Source organism: Equus caballus, chromosome 3 (genome assembly GCF_041296265.1).
Source record: "Equus caballus isolate H_3958 breed thoroughbred chromosome 3, TB-T2T, whole genome shotgun sequence".
Lineage (NCBI taxonomy): Eukaryota > Metazoa > Chordata > Mammalia > Perissodactyla > Equidae > Equus > Equus caballus.
Genome location: NC_091686.1, coordinates 29,754,209 through 29,771,203, shown reverse-complemented (window position 1 = coordinate 29,771,203; position 16,995 = coordinate 29,754,209). Strand labels below are relative to the sequence as shown.

Genomic DNA, 16,995 nt, shown 5'->3' with positions numbered 1-16,995 from the left:
ATGAGTTTCTGCAACCGCGGACATCGTCGTGCCTTTAGTTACTCCACTGGGAGAACCTGATGGGCAGGGCCACGTTTTCACCACGTTCTTTGAGTCTCAGCTCCAACACTCACTAGCTACGCGAGCTCTGCTGAGTCCCTTAACCTCTGTGGGCCCCAGGACCCCGAACTCTATGACGACGACACTTTCTTCAGAGTTCTCACGACGGTTAAGTAAACACAGGTCAGGCACCCTGCGAAAGAACGCGGCACAGGGTGCACGCTGTCAGCTGAAACGCCAGTCGGCTGGGTGTCTCCCAAAGCAGGGCCCGTGTGAACGGTGTGGAAAACGTCTGAGCCATCGTCTTCCCCATTCTTCAGATGAACGCAAGGTCGTCTTCTGGTCCTCCTGTCTCTGACGCTCTCCGTCTCTTCTCCTCTTTAACCGAAGGATCTTTCGGGTTCAACGACGCACACAACCGTTCCGGGCGAGTTCCCCCACGGTTTCCGCTGGATTTCCACACCGGCCCGCCCGGTGAGCGGCGCCCTCCCTCACTGATTACGGCTCGTCCAGGAAGCCCTATGCCTCCGTCTACGCGACTGCAACACGGGGACGGGGACAGTACGGCCCACGGGGTTACCGTGAACAGCAAACGAGCCCTCCCACGTAAGCGACGCGGAACGCTGGAAGCCTGCCACCCATCACGTCAGGAACAGTCCAGGCGGGACGGGGGGCAGCCGCCTCAAGGGTCTCACCATAAGGCCTGAGGCAGCGACGCGGCACGGCGAGGTCCGGGTGGCCGCCCTGCCCGGCGCGGCGCCTGAGAGGTCCGGTCTAAGCCCTCGGGGAAGGCGGACCACAGCTCGGAGCGGCCAGGACACGGGCCTCCTCCACCAGTGGCCTCGTCGGGGTCTTGTTTTAGCGACGGCGCCCTCACCTCGAGCTTCTTCCCGCGGCGACACGAGAACGACCCACGCTCTCCTCCGGAGGGAGAAACTCAGGCGAAGTCGCGGGGCGGGACGACGCACGCTACGTAAGACGTCGGCCGCTGCGCACGCAGCAGCGCGCATGCGCGGCGGGGCTGGTGGCGGCGGGCGGAAGCCAGCATGGCGGCCGAGCGCAAGACTAAGTTGTCCAAGAACCTGCTGCGCATGAAGGTGCGGGGACTCGGGGGAGGCGGGCCGGGCGGCAGGGGTACCTAGTCTTCCCGAGCTGGCCGGGGCTGAGGCGGCGGGCGCGTGGGGGCACCAGAGAGGCCCCGGGGAGCCTCCAGCGGTGGCGTTCATTCATTCACTCAGCGCCTGCTCTGCGTTAGGCGCTGGGAACCGGATTATAAATCCGGGGGCTTCTCTCGCAAAGCCCGCGATCGGATGGGAGAGACAGACCCGTCAGGAAGCAGGCAGGATGCAGCGTACTAAGTGTGGCAAAGCTGCAAGCCCCGGGAGCCCCGGGAACTTCCTTGGGAAGTGGTCCTGAGGTGAAGGAAGTGCACAGCGGGGCGGGGACGTGCATCGCGACATAAACAGAGGGAAAATACAGTTCAGAAGTCTGAGAGGCAAAACCCAAAACATCCGGTGAGATTTCCAAGAAGTGAAATAATTCAGTATGTCTGGAAGGCAAGTAGCAAGAAATGGGCCTGGAAAAGTAGCCAGTGGTTACAACTATGCGAGGAATTTTAGGCCAGAGCAAGGATTTTTTTCTTTTATCTTGTGAAGATGGGGAAGCTGTTGAACAGTGCCGGGGTTGAAAGTTAAGTCCCTGGTAAAAGGCCTAACTGCTGGGAGGCTTCTGGATGTTTTCTGATTTATTTTCTCCTTTATTGATACTTTATCATTTTGCTGTGATGAACTTCTTGATTTGTTTTCCTGTCTCCTGAGGAAGTAGAGCTATTGTTTGTGCTGGGGAGAGACTAGCAGCAGGACTGCTGTTTTCTCTACTGGCCTCTTTTGAGTGGCACTTCTGAAGATTTTATAATAAAGAGCAGCCATGGAGTTAGTCAGCATTTCAGAGGATAGTTAAATGAAGAGCAGGCTTATAGAGGTAGCCTCACTTCAGTCTACATTTAAAGAGTCCTGACTGTGCATCATTCGTCACGCTGCTACTGATGGAAGAGACGATCCAGACACAGCCCCTGCCCTGAAGGCCTCCAGAAGACACAGATGCTCCAGAAATTAAAATGTGCTGAGGCTGTTTGAGGGTACCACGGGAAGCCTAGGAGAGAGATGCTGATTTTGCCTGCAGCTACCAAGGATGATTTCACGAGGTGGAGTAGCTTTAGCTATGTCAGAAGGGTTAGGAGTTGGCCGGGTGGAAGAGGGCGAGAAGGGCATTGCACACCAAGATCAGCAGGTGCAAAAACCAGTGAGCTCCCTGGGTCAGTGAGAGATTCAGAAAGTACTGAGTCTCATCCTTTCTTTCCTCTCACTTTCTGTCTCTACCTGCCTGTCCTGATCTGTGGATCAGTCTTTGTCTTAGTCCTTCCTCCCTGGCCATTCTGTATCACATATTTAGTGTGATACTTATTGAATACAGTTTTTTGTTGCCTGTTTTATTAAATCAGAAAAACTAAGTTATGATAAATCTCTTTTTGAAGTATTTTAAAGGAAGTACACATTAGTTTTTTGTGTGCTTTGCAGGTTCCCTCCTAGTCTTGTGGGATGTTGGTAAGGGCAGAGCTAAGCTGCTTGGTCATCCCACCCCCACCCTCAATCATGAGATGGGATTCCTGGAGCGACAGCAAGTGGAAGAATAAAGTTATTTGAATTTTCCTCACCTCTAAGTTGGGAAAATTAGTTGCTGACACTGATTTTGTTTTGTTTTGACAGTTCATGCAAAGGGGGCTGGACTTGGAAACCAAGAAACAACTAGAAGAGGAAGAAAAGAAAATCATTAGTGAAGAGCACTGGTACTTGGATTTGCCGGAGCTGAAAGAGAAAGAGTGGGTTCATTAGAAATTATATTGATGACACTTTGGCATTCAGAGGGAGGTCCCTGTAAATGTGATACATCGTTCCACTGACAGAGCCTGAGAAATAGTATCTATTCCAATTCTTGAGTTAGCCTTGCAAATAGTTTTCTGAGTTATTCAACCTGCATGAGTTCTACTTGGATTTATGCATTTTAACTGGCCCTTGGCCATCATTTATAACATTGTTCTTTTTTTACATTGAATAAAGAAATCTAGCCCATACATCTCTAGTAATAACTGGGGCCCTTTTATGAGAATCTGTAGTGTGCTGTCTATCATATTAAAGTTCCGAACATTAGGTGTGTATTTCAGGCCTCTCCAGTTTGGTTTCAGTAATACAGTTCTTCATTAGGCTGAGCCTTTTAAAAGCAAGTCAGGAGTTTTGGGTCTGTTTCTCTTTTTAAAATTTTTCCTATTAATACCAATTGCCTTAGCTATTTATTGAATCTACAGTGTGTACTAGGAACTGGGCTAAGCACTTTACATGTCTTAATTATTTAATCCTCATAGCAGACTTGAGAGCTGGCTACTATCATTCCATCCATTGTATAGTTGAGGAAATTGAAGCTTAAGAGAGGGTACCAATGACCCAGCAAAGCATTGCTGAAGCTGGGATAGCACACTAGATCATTTCTCTTCCACCTCTAAGCTTGGTTGGTACTTGATAAGTACTTTGGAATGAAGGAGTAATGGATTCTCATCATTCATAAATTTATCCAAGTTCTTCTGGAAGTTGTTTATCATTTCTCCTTGGTGCTCTTCTTACCTTAAGCCGTCTGGTCTGGTAGTGTTCATTAAACCTTGTCAAATGACTAAAGATGCCACTTATTATCTTCAGGCACATTGATGTTTTTCCTTTCTGTAAAATTTATTTTTGTTTTTAACATGTTATATTCCGTCATTCATTTGGCTGACCTCTTCTGGATCCTTTTTAGAAGGTTAGATATCCTTCTCTAAAGATAGAAGTGTGTCCCACCAGGAGGGATAGAAGGAAGGTACTTGGTTATCTCTGTTGCTTCTCAGAGGAAGCAAGATTTTAGTGAGAAAGGGGAAGATAATGCCAAAGATGGTATCTATCTGGGAGTGGGGTGATGTAGGAAGGGACCATTACTAGTAATGCACTAAACTGTGCCTTGACTAAGCTTACACAAAGTAGTCCAGATGTTTTGTAGTCCAGATATTTTGTTACTTTTATTGAAAGGCAGGGCACTTGTTTTTAGTATTCTTTTTTTTTTTTACCCCCCAACACAGCTTATTATTCCCAGAAAAATGACTTTTCGATTCCATTCCTAGGGAGATAAATGTCTCAGTTTGTTCAGGCCACTATAGCAAAATACCATAGACTGCATAGCTTGTAAACAACAGAAATTTATTTCTCACAGTTAGGGAGGCTGGAAATCTGAGGTTCCAAAATGGCCCTTTTCCTGAGCACTTCTTTGTAGCTGGTGACCCTTCTTGCTATGTCCTTACCTGGTAGAAGTGGCTAAGGATCTCGTTGGGGTGGGGCGGGGGGGGGGGCTCCTTTTTTCTTTAGGTTTTATTTTTACTTCTCCACAAAGCCCCCCCAATACATAGTTGTGTATTTTAGTTGTGGGTCCTTCTAGTTGTTCATGTGGGATGCCACCTCAGCATGGCTTGATGAGCCATGCTGGGTCCACTCCCAGGATCGAAACCGGCGAAACCCTGGGCTGCTGAAGCAGAGCACACGAACTTAACCACTCTGCCACGGGACTGGCCCCTGTGGGGTCTCTTTTATAAGGCACTAATCCCATTCATGAGTTAAGCACCTCCCAAAGGCCTCACCTAGTACCATCATCTTTGGGGGTTAGGATTTCAACATATGAATTCGCAGGGGACACAAACATTCAGACCATAACAGTAAGTAATAACCTTTTGCCGTCACTCAGCATCCTATTTATGTATAGGTATGAATGTTAGTTTAGGATGTTGGCAAGAAGAGATGACACTGTCAAATTGGGTAATTTGAGGGGGGTATAACTGAGACTACCATGTGGGCAGGGCCTAAGGAAGCCACTAAGAACAGTGCAGGAGCTCGGTGGCTTGTGCAGTGGGAGTAAATTCCACTCCAGGCCTGGGGGGTCAAGCAGAGGGAGTGCTTACTGAATCTGGAGACAGCATCTTAGAAGAGCCACTGCCTTCATTTGAGAGCACAGCAGCCCAAGGTGATCCCACAGGATGGGAGCCAGGTTGAGGTAGATCTGGAGCATAAATGAATGCTGTGTCCTTGTGGTGTGGGGTTTTAACTCCCTAAATAGGGAGACGGTGGAATGGATTTGTTAATTAAGCTTTTATGAGCTCTGGAGATAAGGCAGACCTGAGCGTGATACTCAGATCTATCACTTGCTTATTTGTGACCTTGGACAAGTTACTTAACCTGTCTTTTGTCATTTGTATATTGAGTATGATAACAGCACCTGTCACACACATTATGAGAAACAAATGAGATAATATATATGAAGCAATTGCCACAATGCCAGTCATAAAGCACAATAAATGTTAGGAGTGTATGTATTTCCTTATACTTGAATATTATGAAATTCACCCGCTGGTTTTTTTTTGCTCATTTGTATTTGTGAATCTTTCCTTGGTAGTGTCATCTGAATTATTCCAGAAGGTTACTGCTATCTGTGAAATTGGCGATTTAATTGTGTATATGCTTTGGAAGTCTAGAGGTTGCCATTCAGCCAGGCTATAATTCAGTGATGATGCTCAGGGCTATTCAGTGTTCATACCTCCCCTAGGGGACACCCATAGCTGGTGACTGCGCTTTGTAGGGGGATGAGGGTCTGGCTGCTTTGCCTCAACTTGGAACAACTGCAGGGCTTTCCTAACTCCAGAGCTCCTCATAGGGGCCGAGGCCTTAGCGTAGCCACACTGCAGGTCAACTCGCTCTGCCCAAGCCTGCTGTCCTCGTTGCCATAGAGGCGCATCTCCCAAACAGGACTGCCCAATAAAACTTCTGTACATAACTGTGTCTCTGAGTCTGTTTCCACGGGACCTGCTGTAACATGCTTACTATAAATTCCTAGGGATGAATTTACCAGCTCAAAGGTTTTTGCTGTTGTTACCATGTTTTTCTCCAAAGCATGTGCCCCAGCATAGAGTATGTGATATAGCCAGTTTAATTACTTTTGCCATAGGATGTTGTTTAAAAAGTATTTTTGGCTACTGTGCTTCTTGTGTTTGTGTATTGTGGCCTGATGGATGTCACGAACTATGAGATCTGAGATTGTACCCTATGTAGAAACTAACAAGTTAGCCTGGCACAGTTTCATGGGTGCTGCTGGAAGGTACAAGACGCCTGAGTCAGAGACAAAGAACTTTATTAGAGCACAGCAAGCAGCATGAGCATCACGTTTGCATCATTTCCCCCTTGTCCCCTATACCCCACAGGAGATGACGTGTTGAGGCCCACCTGAATGTGACGACCCTAGTAGGTTTGCATCACAGCTAACAAGTCCAGAGCTTAGGACACCTGAGTCTTTGATATTGAACTGCAAGCACACTTGCTCTTGGCCCCAAGGGAGATATTATGTTTATTATACTGGGCCTTAAGCAAGTCTACCCGTTGCTCTAGAGGAAGATAATAGCTACATCTCTCAAAGCCGTTCACTATACACATATCCTTGAAAAGACAGTCCAGAGTAAGCGGGCAATTAGTACCTCTTTCATAAGAAATGCAGAAATGCAAGACATGTAGAGAATGGTTGCCCAGCAGCGAGTTTTTGCCCGGTCTTGCCATGCATGTCATTTGTGGCTTTAGGCAAGTCTGTTTATTTTTTTCTGAGCAGTAGTTTCTCATCTGGAAAAATAGATAAACTAGATAATTTCCTGGATGTGTTCTAGCTCTAAAATTATGGATCTTCATTAATGAAATGGAGAAATTAAAATATAGAAATGTTTACAGTTAAATTCTGAAATATTTCACTTATTTGCTAACTATAATTAATTCTCCTAATTATTGAAACCATGCACTTAGATAAGAAAACACCTATGCTCCTTTTTTTATTAATGTTAAAATAATTGTGTTCAGTGGAAACCTATGGGAAAGCCCTCTGAGAGGCCTCTTGTTTTGCTCTGAATCCACCCCTGGCCTCTAGGGGTCGCTGTCCTATGGGTCCATCTTTTGTCTTAAGCGATTGTTTAACAGCTTATGTGTGTTGCTTTCCTGAGGGAGGTGATTTACTTGGGGGATTGGTGAGGTTTTATGAGCTGTACTCTACGGGAAACAAGATTGAGCAGTTAAGGGGGAATCCCAAATTTATGGAAAAGGCTGTACAAAAAGTTCAGGAGAATGTGTGCCTGAATTTAGGTTCCCTCAGGGAGAGGCGATCCTGAAGGAAGTGAGGTACTAGCTAGACTAGAGGGCCAGTGAACTAAAGGGCTTTTGTTTGTATGGTTTATATCATGTTGATATTTACTATATGAGAAGTTAAAGTTAAAATACTCATTTAAAAGATAAACTCATACATGTTAGCATAAATAACACATTTGAATGAAGAGTAACTGTTTTCCAAGACAAAAAAATTTGGGAGAAGAGTGGTCTTGTTTTACGTTTTTGTAAATCTCTTTAATGTCTGGCATAATAGAAGACAGATGGATTCTCTTAACTCTTGCATTCAGCCTATTATAGCATGTTGTTTTGGTTGAAGTATATAAAGAAAATCTACCCTCACACGGATGATGTAGTTGAAAAGGGAAGAATATTGTAGTAGCTTTTTTGGATAATTCTTCTTTGGTACTACTCCAAAACTCAATAAGTAGTAGTTTCTTAAAAGTTAACTGCAATGTGGAATCTGATTGACATATATTTAACTTTACAGGAAACTTTCAGATCAGTTTCCAAAGTGCTTATAACCATTTTACACTTTCACTAAGGAAGTGTGAGCATTCTGGTGGTTCTGCCAATATTTTGTGTTATCTTTTTAATTTTACCTGTTCTAGCATTCTAACGGTGTCTCATTTTGGTTTTTAATTTGCGTTTTCCTGGTGACAATAATGTTAAAGAACTCTTGTGTTCTTATTGGCCATTTCCATATCTACCTTTCTGAAATCCCTATTCAGATCTTTCGCCCATTTTCAAAAATGAGGTGGTTTTATCTTTTTTTTTTAACATTTCCTATCAGATATTTATTCCCCCTTCTATACATCTATCAGTACGTTCTATCCCTGACCACTTCAGCATGCACATCATTAACTAGATAGAATTCAGTGTTTATATAGGATTCTTTTTTGTTTTTAGAGGTAAACATTACATACTTCTGTACAGATAGGAGTTCTTTATATTCTTAATACAAATCTTTGCCAGATTTATGTATTGTGAATATTTTCTCCCAGTGCAAGTCTTGCCTATTTATTTTCTTAATGTTGTCTTTTGATGAGCAGTAGTTTTTATTAATTTTGTTTCATTAATTTTTTTTTCTTTTATAGTTAGTTCTTTCTTGGTTCTGTCTACCAAGGTTACAAATATATTCTCTGTGTTTTCTTCTAGAATTTTGGTAAGTTTAGCTTTTACATTTTCATCTATCTCTGATTTTTTTGTCTATAGTGTGAGGTAGGAATCAAAGTTCATTTTTTTAATAGATAACTGGTTGTCCCAGTCCCGTTTATTGAAAATATTTTTCTTCAGTCATTGCATTATTTTGATGCTTTGGTCAAAAATCACTATGTCATATTAGTATAGATCTATTTCTGGGCTCCATTCTGTTGCATTGAGATTTTTTTTTTTTTTTTTTTTTGAGGAAGATTAGCCCTGAGCTAACTGCTGCCAATCCTCCTCTTTTTTCTGAGGAAGACTTACCCTGAGCTAACATCTGTGCCCATCTTCCTCTACTTTATATGTGGGATGCCTACCACAGCATGGCTTGTTTTAAAATCCTTTTCTACTAATTCTGTCATCTCTCTTTTTCTGTTGATTTGTTTTGTTCCTGTTTATGGGTCACATTTTCTTGCTTCCTTACATGTCTAGTAATTTTTTATTGTGTGCTACACGTTATGTATATTATATTGCTGAGTACCTGGATTTTGTTGTCTTCCTTAATAAAGTGTTGAATTTTGTTCCATTAGGCACTTAATTTACATGCCAATCAGCCTGATCCATTTTTGTTAGGGTAGATTTTAAAGCCTTCACTCTAGGAGTAGATTAGCCTTACTCTTAAGTTGTGACCTTTCTCTTCACTGTCAGGGTGTTCACCTTGGTCTCTCTACTCCGGTAAACACAACTCAGACGTTTCCCTCATCTGTGCAAGGTCTTATATTTGTTCAACATACAGTTCCAGGGTAAATTTTCGTTCCCAGGTATGATAAGCTGGGAAATGGTCCCCCAGATAATATCTAGACCTCCATCCCTGGAGCCTGTGAGTGTTACCTTATATGCCCAAGTTGACTTTGCTGATGTGATTAAGTTAAGGGTCTTTAGGTGGGGAGATTATTCTGGATTATCTGAGTGGGCCCTAGGTACAATCACATATATCCTTGTAAAAGGGAGGCAGGGCCAGCCCTGTGGCATAGTAGGTAAGTTCACATGCTCCACTTCGGCAGTCTGGGGTTTGCAGGTTCAGATCCCGGGCACAGACCTAACACCACTCATCAAGCCACACTGTGGTGGCATCCCACATATAAAGTAGAGAAAGATGGGCAGAGATGTTAGCTCAGGGCCAGTCTTCCTCACAGAAGATAAAATAAATAAATAAGAGGGAGGCAGAGAGGTTCCATGCACACAGAGAAGGCAGCGTGTCCATGGAGGCAGAGTTGGAGTGATGCAATCACAATCCAGGAATGCTTGCTGTCAACAGAGGCTGGAGAAGCAGGGACTGAATTCTCTCCTAGAGCCTTCAGAGGGAGTGCAGCCCTGCCTACACCTTGAGTTTGTTCCAGTGAAACTGATTTCAGGCTTCCAGAATTGTGAGAACATAAATTTCTGTTGCTTTAACCCACCAATTTTGTGGTAATTTATTGCAGCAGCTCTAGGAAACTAATGCACCAGGTAATTGTTCTCCTCCGGAAAATCGTTATTCTTCCCTTGACACTGTGGACTCACCCTTCACAGGTACAGCCTAATATCTGGCCAGAGATTCAAGAGGACCCAATATGCAGCTCCCAGAATTCCTTTGCTTATCTCCTTTGCTCTGTTATCTGGACCCGTATATTTCAGCCACCTCTGTAGCCCTGAGCTTCAGTTTGTCTCTTCAGTTCAGTGAGACTGGACTCTGTTTGGGCTCCTGTTCCCTGCTCCACAGTCTAGAAATTTCTCCTGTCAGAAGGCAAACATTCATGGGGCTCACTTCATTTGGTTTTCTTCTCGGCATCACAGCCCTAAACTTTGAGTTGTTAATTGTCTGAAAATAGTTGCTTCCTATTCATCCTGTTTTATAGTTGATTGCAGTAGGAGAGCTGGTTTGGTACCAGTTACTCCCTGATGGCCAGGAGTGGAATAACCTGCTTCATTTTTATCCATGGCATAGTATAAATCTTTTATTATTATCTGGCAGTACTCTGTAGAATGTAATCTCTTACAGCAGAGGCTCTCTTATTTGTGGCTGTCTCCTCAGCTTCTTAGAACAGTGCCTGGTACACAGTTGGGTTTAGTAAGTGTTGGCTGAGTGAGTGGAGGAATGAGTGAATCTTGACAAGAAGCAGAGCCAACTTTCTGCGAAAGAAGCCATAGAGGGCAAGTATTTGCTTTCCTAGCATACTTCCGGTTGATGGCTAGACTGTAGTCAGATATGCTTACCTGGGACTGGAGTCAGGCACTGGTGACTCAAGAGAATCCGTTTTGGAGACCAAAACATCTGCGCCTGCATCCTGTTTCCAGGGCAACAGTGGCCTCCTCAGTGCCGTCCGGTGTCCAGTGTTTAGCCCTGTCAGCAGCAGCGTCATTTTTCCTGGGACAGTTTTGTAGCGTGATTTTGGTTTTGAGTCGACCCCCTACCACCCATGTCCCTGTCCATTTTCCAGTTGTGCTCATCCAGCTTTCCCAGTGATTCTATGAGATACCTGGTATCCTTCCAGTAAATTCCTTCTCTGCTAAGGCATCTAGGGTCAGTCTTTATTGTTTATAGCTAAGCGCTCTGACTAATACACTCGCTTAAAGCTGCCCAGGACTGTCATTTCTGGATATTTAATGAAAATTTAATAAGAACTTGGTCAGACGTGTAAATGTCAGAGGAACTTTGCTTCAGGTTTGGAAGATTCAGGTTTATTATAAATACTTCAGGTCTACATTATGTAGGCATTGATGCAAATCGAATGTAGTGTTTATAAGAGACTGTGCCTCCAGCCTGCAGCTCTTGTCTCCTAATGCCTTTGCTGGCCAAATTAATCGGTTTTTATTTCTAACCCTGAGTTAGAAATCTTGCTGTATTTGATAACCCTAAGATTCATTTTTCATTTGAAATCTTGAGTTTTATTGGCTGTGCTTTGTTATAAGTAGACATGCTATTAATATAGGTTTATTTTCCCATTTAGGAGTTTCATAATAGAAGAGCAAAGTTTCTCACTGTGTGAAGATCTTCTCTATGGAAGAATGTCATTCAGAGGATTCAATCCTGAGGTTGAGGTATTAAATATAATTGCTTCAAATTTAAAGTTTTTCCAGTTGAATTCTTTCTGCTAATAATTGGGTTTAGGTTTTTTCCCACCAGGTGCCATTTCTCCTTATTATGTAGAAAATAACAAGTCTTGAAATATCGCCATAGCTATTTAAAGAAATTGCAGGCGCTGCAGTCTAGTTTTATGGGAGAATTGAGTAGACAATTTAATAGAGCGGTATACCGTCCCTGACAGCACCACTGGAAGTGTTAGAATTTCATCTCGGGTCTTTTACAAGAACATCAGTATTTTATTCATATAATGCTATTATGAAAAATTGTTTTCTGGCATCTATAAATGTATCTTTTCTAGTGGAAAAATTTTACTTAAAAATTGAGTAATTTGACTTTTTAATGGACAGGTTTTAATCCAAGCTTGTAAATAGATTTTTAAATGAATCCTCTGGAAAGTTTGTTTGAAAAGTAAATATTTACCTTATAACTGAGCTATTCATTTGAATTTTCCTACCTCAGGTTTATAGAGAAGCTCAGACCTTCATTTAACAAATATTTATTAGAACTCTGGCCGATGTATTAAAAGCCATCCTATCAAGTACTTAACCAAACAAATAGAGGTTTATGTTGTAAAGCCTTAGTTTTGCAACTATCACTGAAGCCAGGGTTTCTCAGCCCTGGCACTATTGACATTTGGAGCCCAATAATTCTTTGTGGTGGGGCTGTCCTGTGCATCGTAGGATGTTTAGTGGCATCCCTGGCCTCTACCTCCTACCTGCTAGATACCAATAGTGCACACATGTGTGTATGCTCTTACACACATACACACACACACACACACACACACACCCCTCAGCTGTGATAACAAAAAATATATCCAGACATTGCCAAAGGTCCCTGGTGGGCAAAAGTGTCCCTGGTTGAAAATCAGTTCTCTAAAGATACCTGTAGAGAGCCACCATTAACCAAGCTAATTGACAGAGTTTACTTAAAGCTTATAGGTTGATTTTCTTTTTTTTCCCATTTTTGAGGGGGTATGATAATTAACCTGTTATATTTACTTTACACAAAATCAACACTAAGAGTGTTTGTTTTTAATACATACTTTCCCCGCTTCGGCCTCATTAAAGCTTTAGATTGAAAAGAGGAAAGAGGGCACTGGGGTAAAGTGGGAGAAAAAAGCAACAAGTGTGAGTGTGTGACACCCAGAGACTGGGGTTGTGGCTAGGCAAGCACTCCAAAGTATGTCTGGTATGTGGGAAAAGGAGTTGATGTGGCCCTGAGAATTTGATGTGGGCACTCATGAGAAGATAGCTTTAGTCACTGGCACTCTGTAACACTGAATACATTCTCCTGGGAGAAAGTTTTTAACTGTTTGGCTTGCAGATCTGAGCTGCCTTAAAATGTGAGAAAAGTTCAGTATATCTGGTTATGAAAAGAGTGATAACAACTTGACAGCAGTTACTTTATTATAAACAGGATGTACTTAGAACACATTTTTTATATTGTATGTGTTTGACACCTACATGGAGTGAGTTTATTCAATAAATATTCTGTAACTGTGGTACAGTCCTTTAAACGTTGGAAAAGCTAGTCGATACTGGTTTCTCTTCCGCTTTCCCTTCCTCATCCCATTTTGCTATAAAGAAGGTATTATACATTAAAAACAAAAAAGTCTGTCAGAGGGTAACTGTCAAGAAAAGGTTAATGTGAGAAAAATAGACAGAGGGGAGACCCATGACACGTGGACCTCAGACAAGATGTGTTATCCACCTTTGTGTTTCAAGATGAGGCAGGCCCTTCTCATTATACTGGGGCCAGTCTTCCAGTTCTTCCATCCAGTGATTTGCTGTCCCCCCAACCAAAAAGTCCATGTAAAATTACTTTGAACTGTGGTACTACTTCCACTTGACTCGAAGATGGGAAATTGAGAGGGAATCTGAAAGCTTGCTTTTTCTTTGGCCCCCTCTCTAGAGTGTGTCGGCAGTGTGCCTGCTTCATATGTAAGTAACTGATAAGATTTATCATCTAAAATGCAATTTTAATTCATTAACAGTAAGTATTAACTAATGGGGCTTTATCTTATTATTTTAATTCAGAGCTGACTTCTGTTAGCACACTGCGGAATAAAGTATTACAGAGAATCTCTTAGAAATTTTGGCTAGTCCTGTAGATTCGGTGACTTCTGTTTCTCTGCCTTCCAATACATTAACACTAGTTCCTTTAACGAGCCCTTTCCAGCCCTAATAGTCAGCATTGATGTACTTTTCAGAAATTAATGCTTCAGATGAATGGTAAGAACAAAGCAGAGGAAGTTGAAGATGAAACTGTGGAGCTCGATGTGTCAGATGAAGAAATGGCCAGAAGGTAACCATTACTTGGAACAGCGTTACAACCTGGGCGCAGCCTTCACTGGCCTCCCAAAGCGTGCTCCTCTTGCCCCACAGTCTGCAGTAGCTGTAAAGGGAGTGCCCAGCAGGACGATGACCTGCTTTCTCTGACGTGACCTGGGGTGCGTTTACACCTGTCACAGGCTGCCAGTTGAGGGCTCATTTGCAGTGTTGCTTCTTACACACATTTTAAAATTTACCTCTCAGTTTATTTAGGATAATGCAAAAACAGAAAACAGTTAAGAATTTAATCACTTGTAGAGAAATTTGTAAATTTTTAAATCAGGCAGTTTCTTTTAATCATAGTTTTGATTTTTCTTATCTTTGTTGCGTATTTAGTTTGATGTTCTTGACAAGACTTGATTCCTACCTTTTTTATTTGAAATTAAACTTGTGTTATATATCATCTTGACAGATATGAGACCCTGGTGGGGACAATTGGAAAAAAGTTTGCCAAAAAAAGAGACCGTGCCAATTATGAAGAAGATGAAAACGGAGACATAAAACCAATGAAAGCAAAGAAGATGTTCTTAAAGCCCCAAGACTGAAATGGATGCCTAAAGATACGGCTCGGGGGTGCCTCGTGAAAGTTAGCATATTTTGGAACGCATTCTGATAGTTTCTCCATAGTTATTAATATTGTAATGTTTATTTGTAAAGAAATGTATAATTTTGGAAACACGCTGTTTGTGAAACAGCTGTGTGGTGGCTGTTATGCCTCCTTTGCTTGCTGGTGTTCATCACGAATGGATGTTTAGCCCTAGACCTTCAGATGTACATAGGAATATAGTCCATGTTTCCTAAAGATTTTTTTTTGACCTCAGGTTTTTTTTAATATAGCTCTCCAGTCTTTGACCTTGAATTGACTCATAATACCAATGTTTAAATTGCCTTATGTTTATATTTAAATTATTAATCATGTCAAGCCAATTCATGCATACTTTTTGGAATCAAATGTTGTGAGAATTGATTATACGTAAATTCATCAAGGACAACCCTGCCTCTCCACCCTGAAGTATTTGCATTCTACCAAGTCATTGTCAGTTTGTGAAATTATGGTTTTTTGTTTAAAGCCTTTAATTAATAAAAAAAGAAAATTATTCTATAATAAATATCTGTTTTCATGTACTTTCTCTGTTCTCTTATACTTTCAAATAATAATTTTAGTCTAATTCAGTATTGGAACTTTTTATTCAAGTAGTAACTTTTTTTTTTTTAAAGATTGGCACCTGAGCTAACAGCTGTTGCCAATCTTTTTTTTTTTTTTTTCTGCTTTATCTCCCCAAACCCCCCTGTACATAGTTGTATATCCTAGTTGTGGGTCCTTCTAGTTGTGGCATGTGGGACACTGCCTCAACATGACCTGACGAGCAGTGCCATGTCCATGCCCAAGATCCGAACCCTGGGCCACCACAGCGGAGCGCGCGAACTTAACCATTCGGCCACGGGGCCGGCCCCAAGTCGTAACTTTTAAAAACCAGCCATTAATTTAGAATATGGTGATGTATTAGGTTGAACCATGAGAAATTACCTTTTGTGTGCAAAAACAATTATTAATTTCTTATAGTACACCTCAATAGAATTCACACCAACCAGCCCATCCCCTAGTCTGATGAACCTTATTCTAACTACTAAGTACAGAAGCACTTAGAGTTAAGTGTGTATGTGTGTGTCTGTCTGTCTGGAGATACGTACCTAGAACTAAGAAATACTGATTTCATTTGCTTTTGTTCCTAGCCACTAAATGAGATGTATGTCTCCTCTCTCTCAATCTCCTTAGATTTCGATTGCTTTGTGACCTTAGCTCTCTCGTGGTTACAAAAAAAGTCGTGAATTTGATGTTAACCTGGCTCTTTTTCATTGTAAAAGTGAAAGCAACCTCTTCCAGCTCTACGTTCTGGGGCAGAAGCTGGAAGTTCTTCCCAGTGCTTTAGCAGCACCACAATCCATGGATTCACGGAGTGTTAATCACTCTCATGATATTCCGCACAGCATTTCTTCCGACAGACAAGCCCATTTCACAGAAGTAGTGGGGCAATGGGCTTATGTCTCTGGAATTCACTGATCCTAGCACTTACCCCATCACCCAGGAGCAACAGGCATAATCGAATGGTAGAATGGTCTACTGAATTCGCAGTTATGGCCCTAGGTGGGATATAACACTCCGTCTTACAAAATGAAATTTATGCTTTGAATCAGTGCCCATTCAATGGGGCTGTTGCTTTCGTAGTCAGAATGTATGGTCTGAAATCAAGCAGAGGTAGATATAGTGTGGTTCCTCTCACTGTTAAACCCAGTAACCCACTCCCAGAAGTTTTGCTTCCTATCCCTCAATTTTGAGCTCTGTTTGGAGGTCTGGGTTCCCGAGGAAGAAGTGCTCCCACCAGGGAACACAACAATGGTTCCATTAAGGCAGAAATTAAAACAATCTGGGCGTATTACCACTAAACCAGCCCACAAAGAAGGAGTTTACTCTCCCGGCTGGTGCATGTGATCTTGGGAACAAAGGCGCATTTGTGTTGTTCCTACACAGTGGGTGATGGAGAAGGGTATCTGGAACCCAGGGCAGTTAGGGCATTTTTTAGCATTTCCATGTCCAGTGATAAATTTTAATTGAAATCTATAACATCAAGGAAGTGAAAATGATTTGACCCTTTAGGCAACGAAGTTTTGGGCCGTCCTGCCAGGTATAAACCCTGGGCAGCTGAGATGCTGGCTGAGGGAAGAGGAAACATGGAATGTGTAGAGGAAGAATGGAGTTTATTAACTACAGCCTTGTGACCAATTACAGAAACAAGTTACTGAGCAGTTAGGTATATTTTCCTCCTTGGGGGGTGTGTGTGTGCATACTACTTTCTGCCCTCTCCTTCTTCCTGTTACTATTTAATACCTTTTTTAGAGGGTTAAATTTGCTAAATAGTCTTGAGATAACAGAGTATTCAGATAGGTCTGTGACTAAATTCTAGATATAATTAACATCTTGTCAGGAGATGAGATGAATAGGGTGACTGTCTCCCACAAACGGATACAATGTTTCCTGGGAATTTAGTCTTGTTTTGGAGAAAGAGAGAAAATCTTTTGTACAAAGCGTGTT

At 42.3% G+C, this 16,995-nt stretch overlaps 1 protein-coding gene across 2 annotated transcripts; it reads left to right on the top strand.

Annotated features, from left to right (window-relative positions):
• The first annotated feature begins 218 nt into the window (after positions 1-218).
• MPHOSPH6 (M-phase phosphoprotein 6) lies at positions 219-15,029 on the top strand. Of its 2 annotated transcripts, XM_070263133.1 has the most exons (6): positions 1,046-1,136; positions 2,048-2,242; positions 2,805-2,917; positions 11,435-11,525; positions 13,784-13,878; positions 14,317-15,029. In XM_070263133.1, the coding sequence occupies exons 3-6, from the start codon at positions 2,808-2,810 to the stop codon at positions 14,447-14,449; spliced, it is 429 nt and encodes a 142-aa protein (XP_070119234.1). In that variant the 5' UTR covers positions 1,046-1,136; positions 2,048-2,242; positions 2,805-2,807; the 3' UTR covers positions 14,450-15,029. The 2 variants fall into 2 exon arrangements, with proteins under 2 accessions (XP_001502084.1, XP_070119234.1); XM_001502034.7 differs by lacking the exon at positions 2,048-2,242 and having other exon boundaries at positions 219-1,136.
• The last annotated feature ends 1,966 nt before the right edge of the window (positions 15,030-16,995 follow it).

Excerpts from the sequence above, each read along its gene's own strand:
- MPHOSPH6 (XM_001502034.7), top strand. The coding sequence starts at position 1,086 with ATGGCGGCCGAGCGCAAGACTAAGTTGTCCAAGAACCTGCTGCGCATG. Across the intron at positions 1,137-2,804 it reads AGAACCTGCTGCGCATGAAG|TTCATGCAAAGGGGGCTGGA; the intron begins GTGCGGGGACTC and ends TTGTTTTGACAG. Across the intron at positions 11,526-13,783 it reads GATTCAATCCTGAGGTTGAG|AAATTAATGCTTCAGATGAA; the intron begins GTATTAAATATA and ends TGTACTTTTCAG.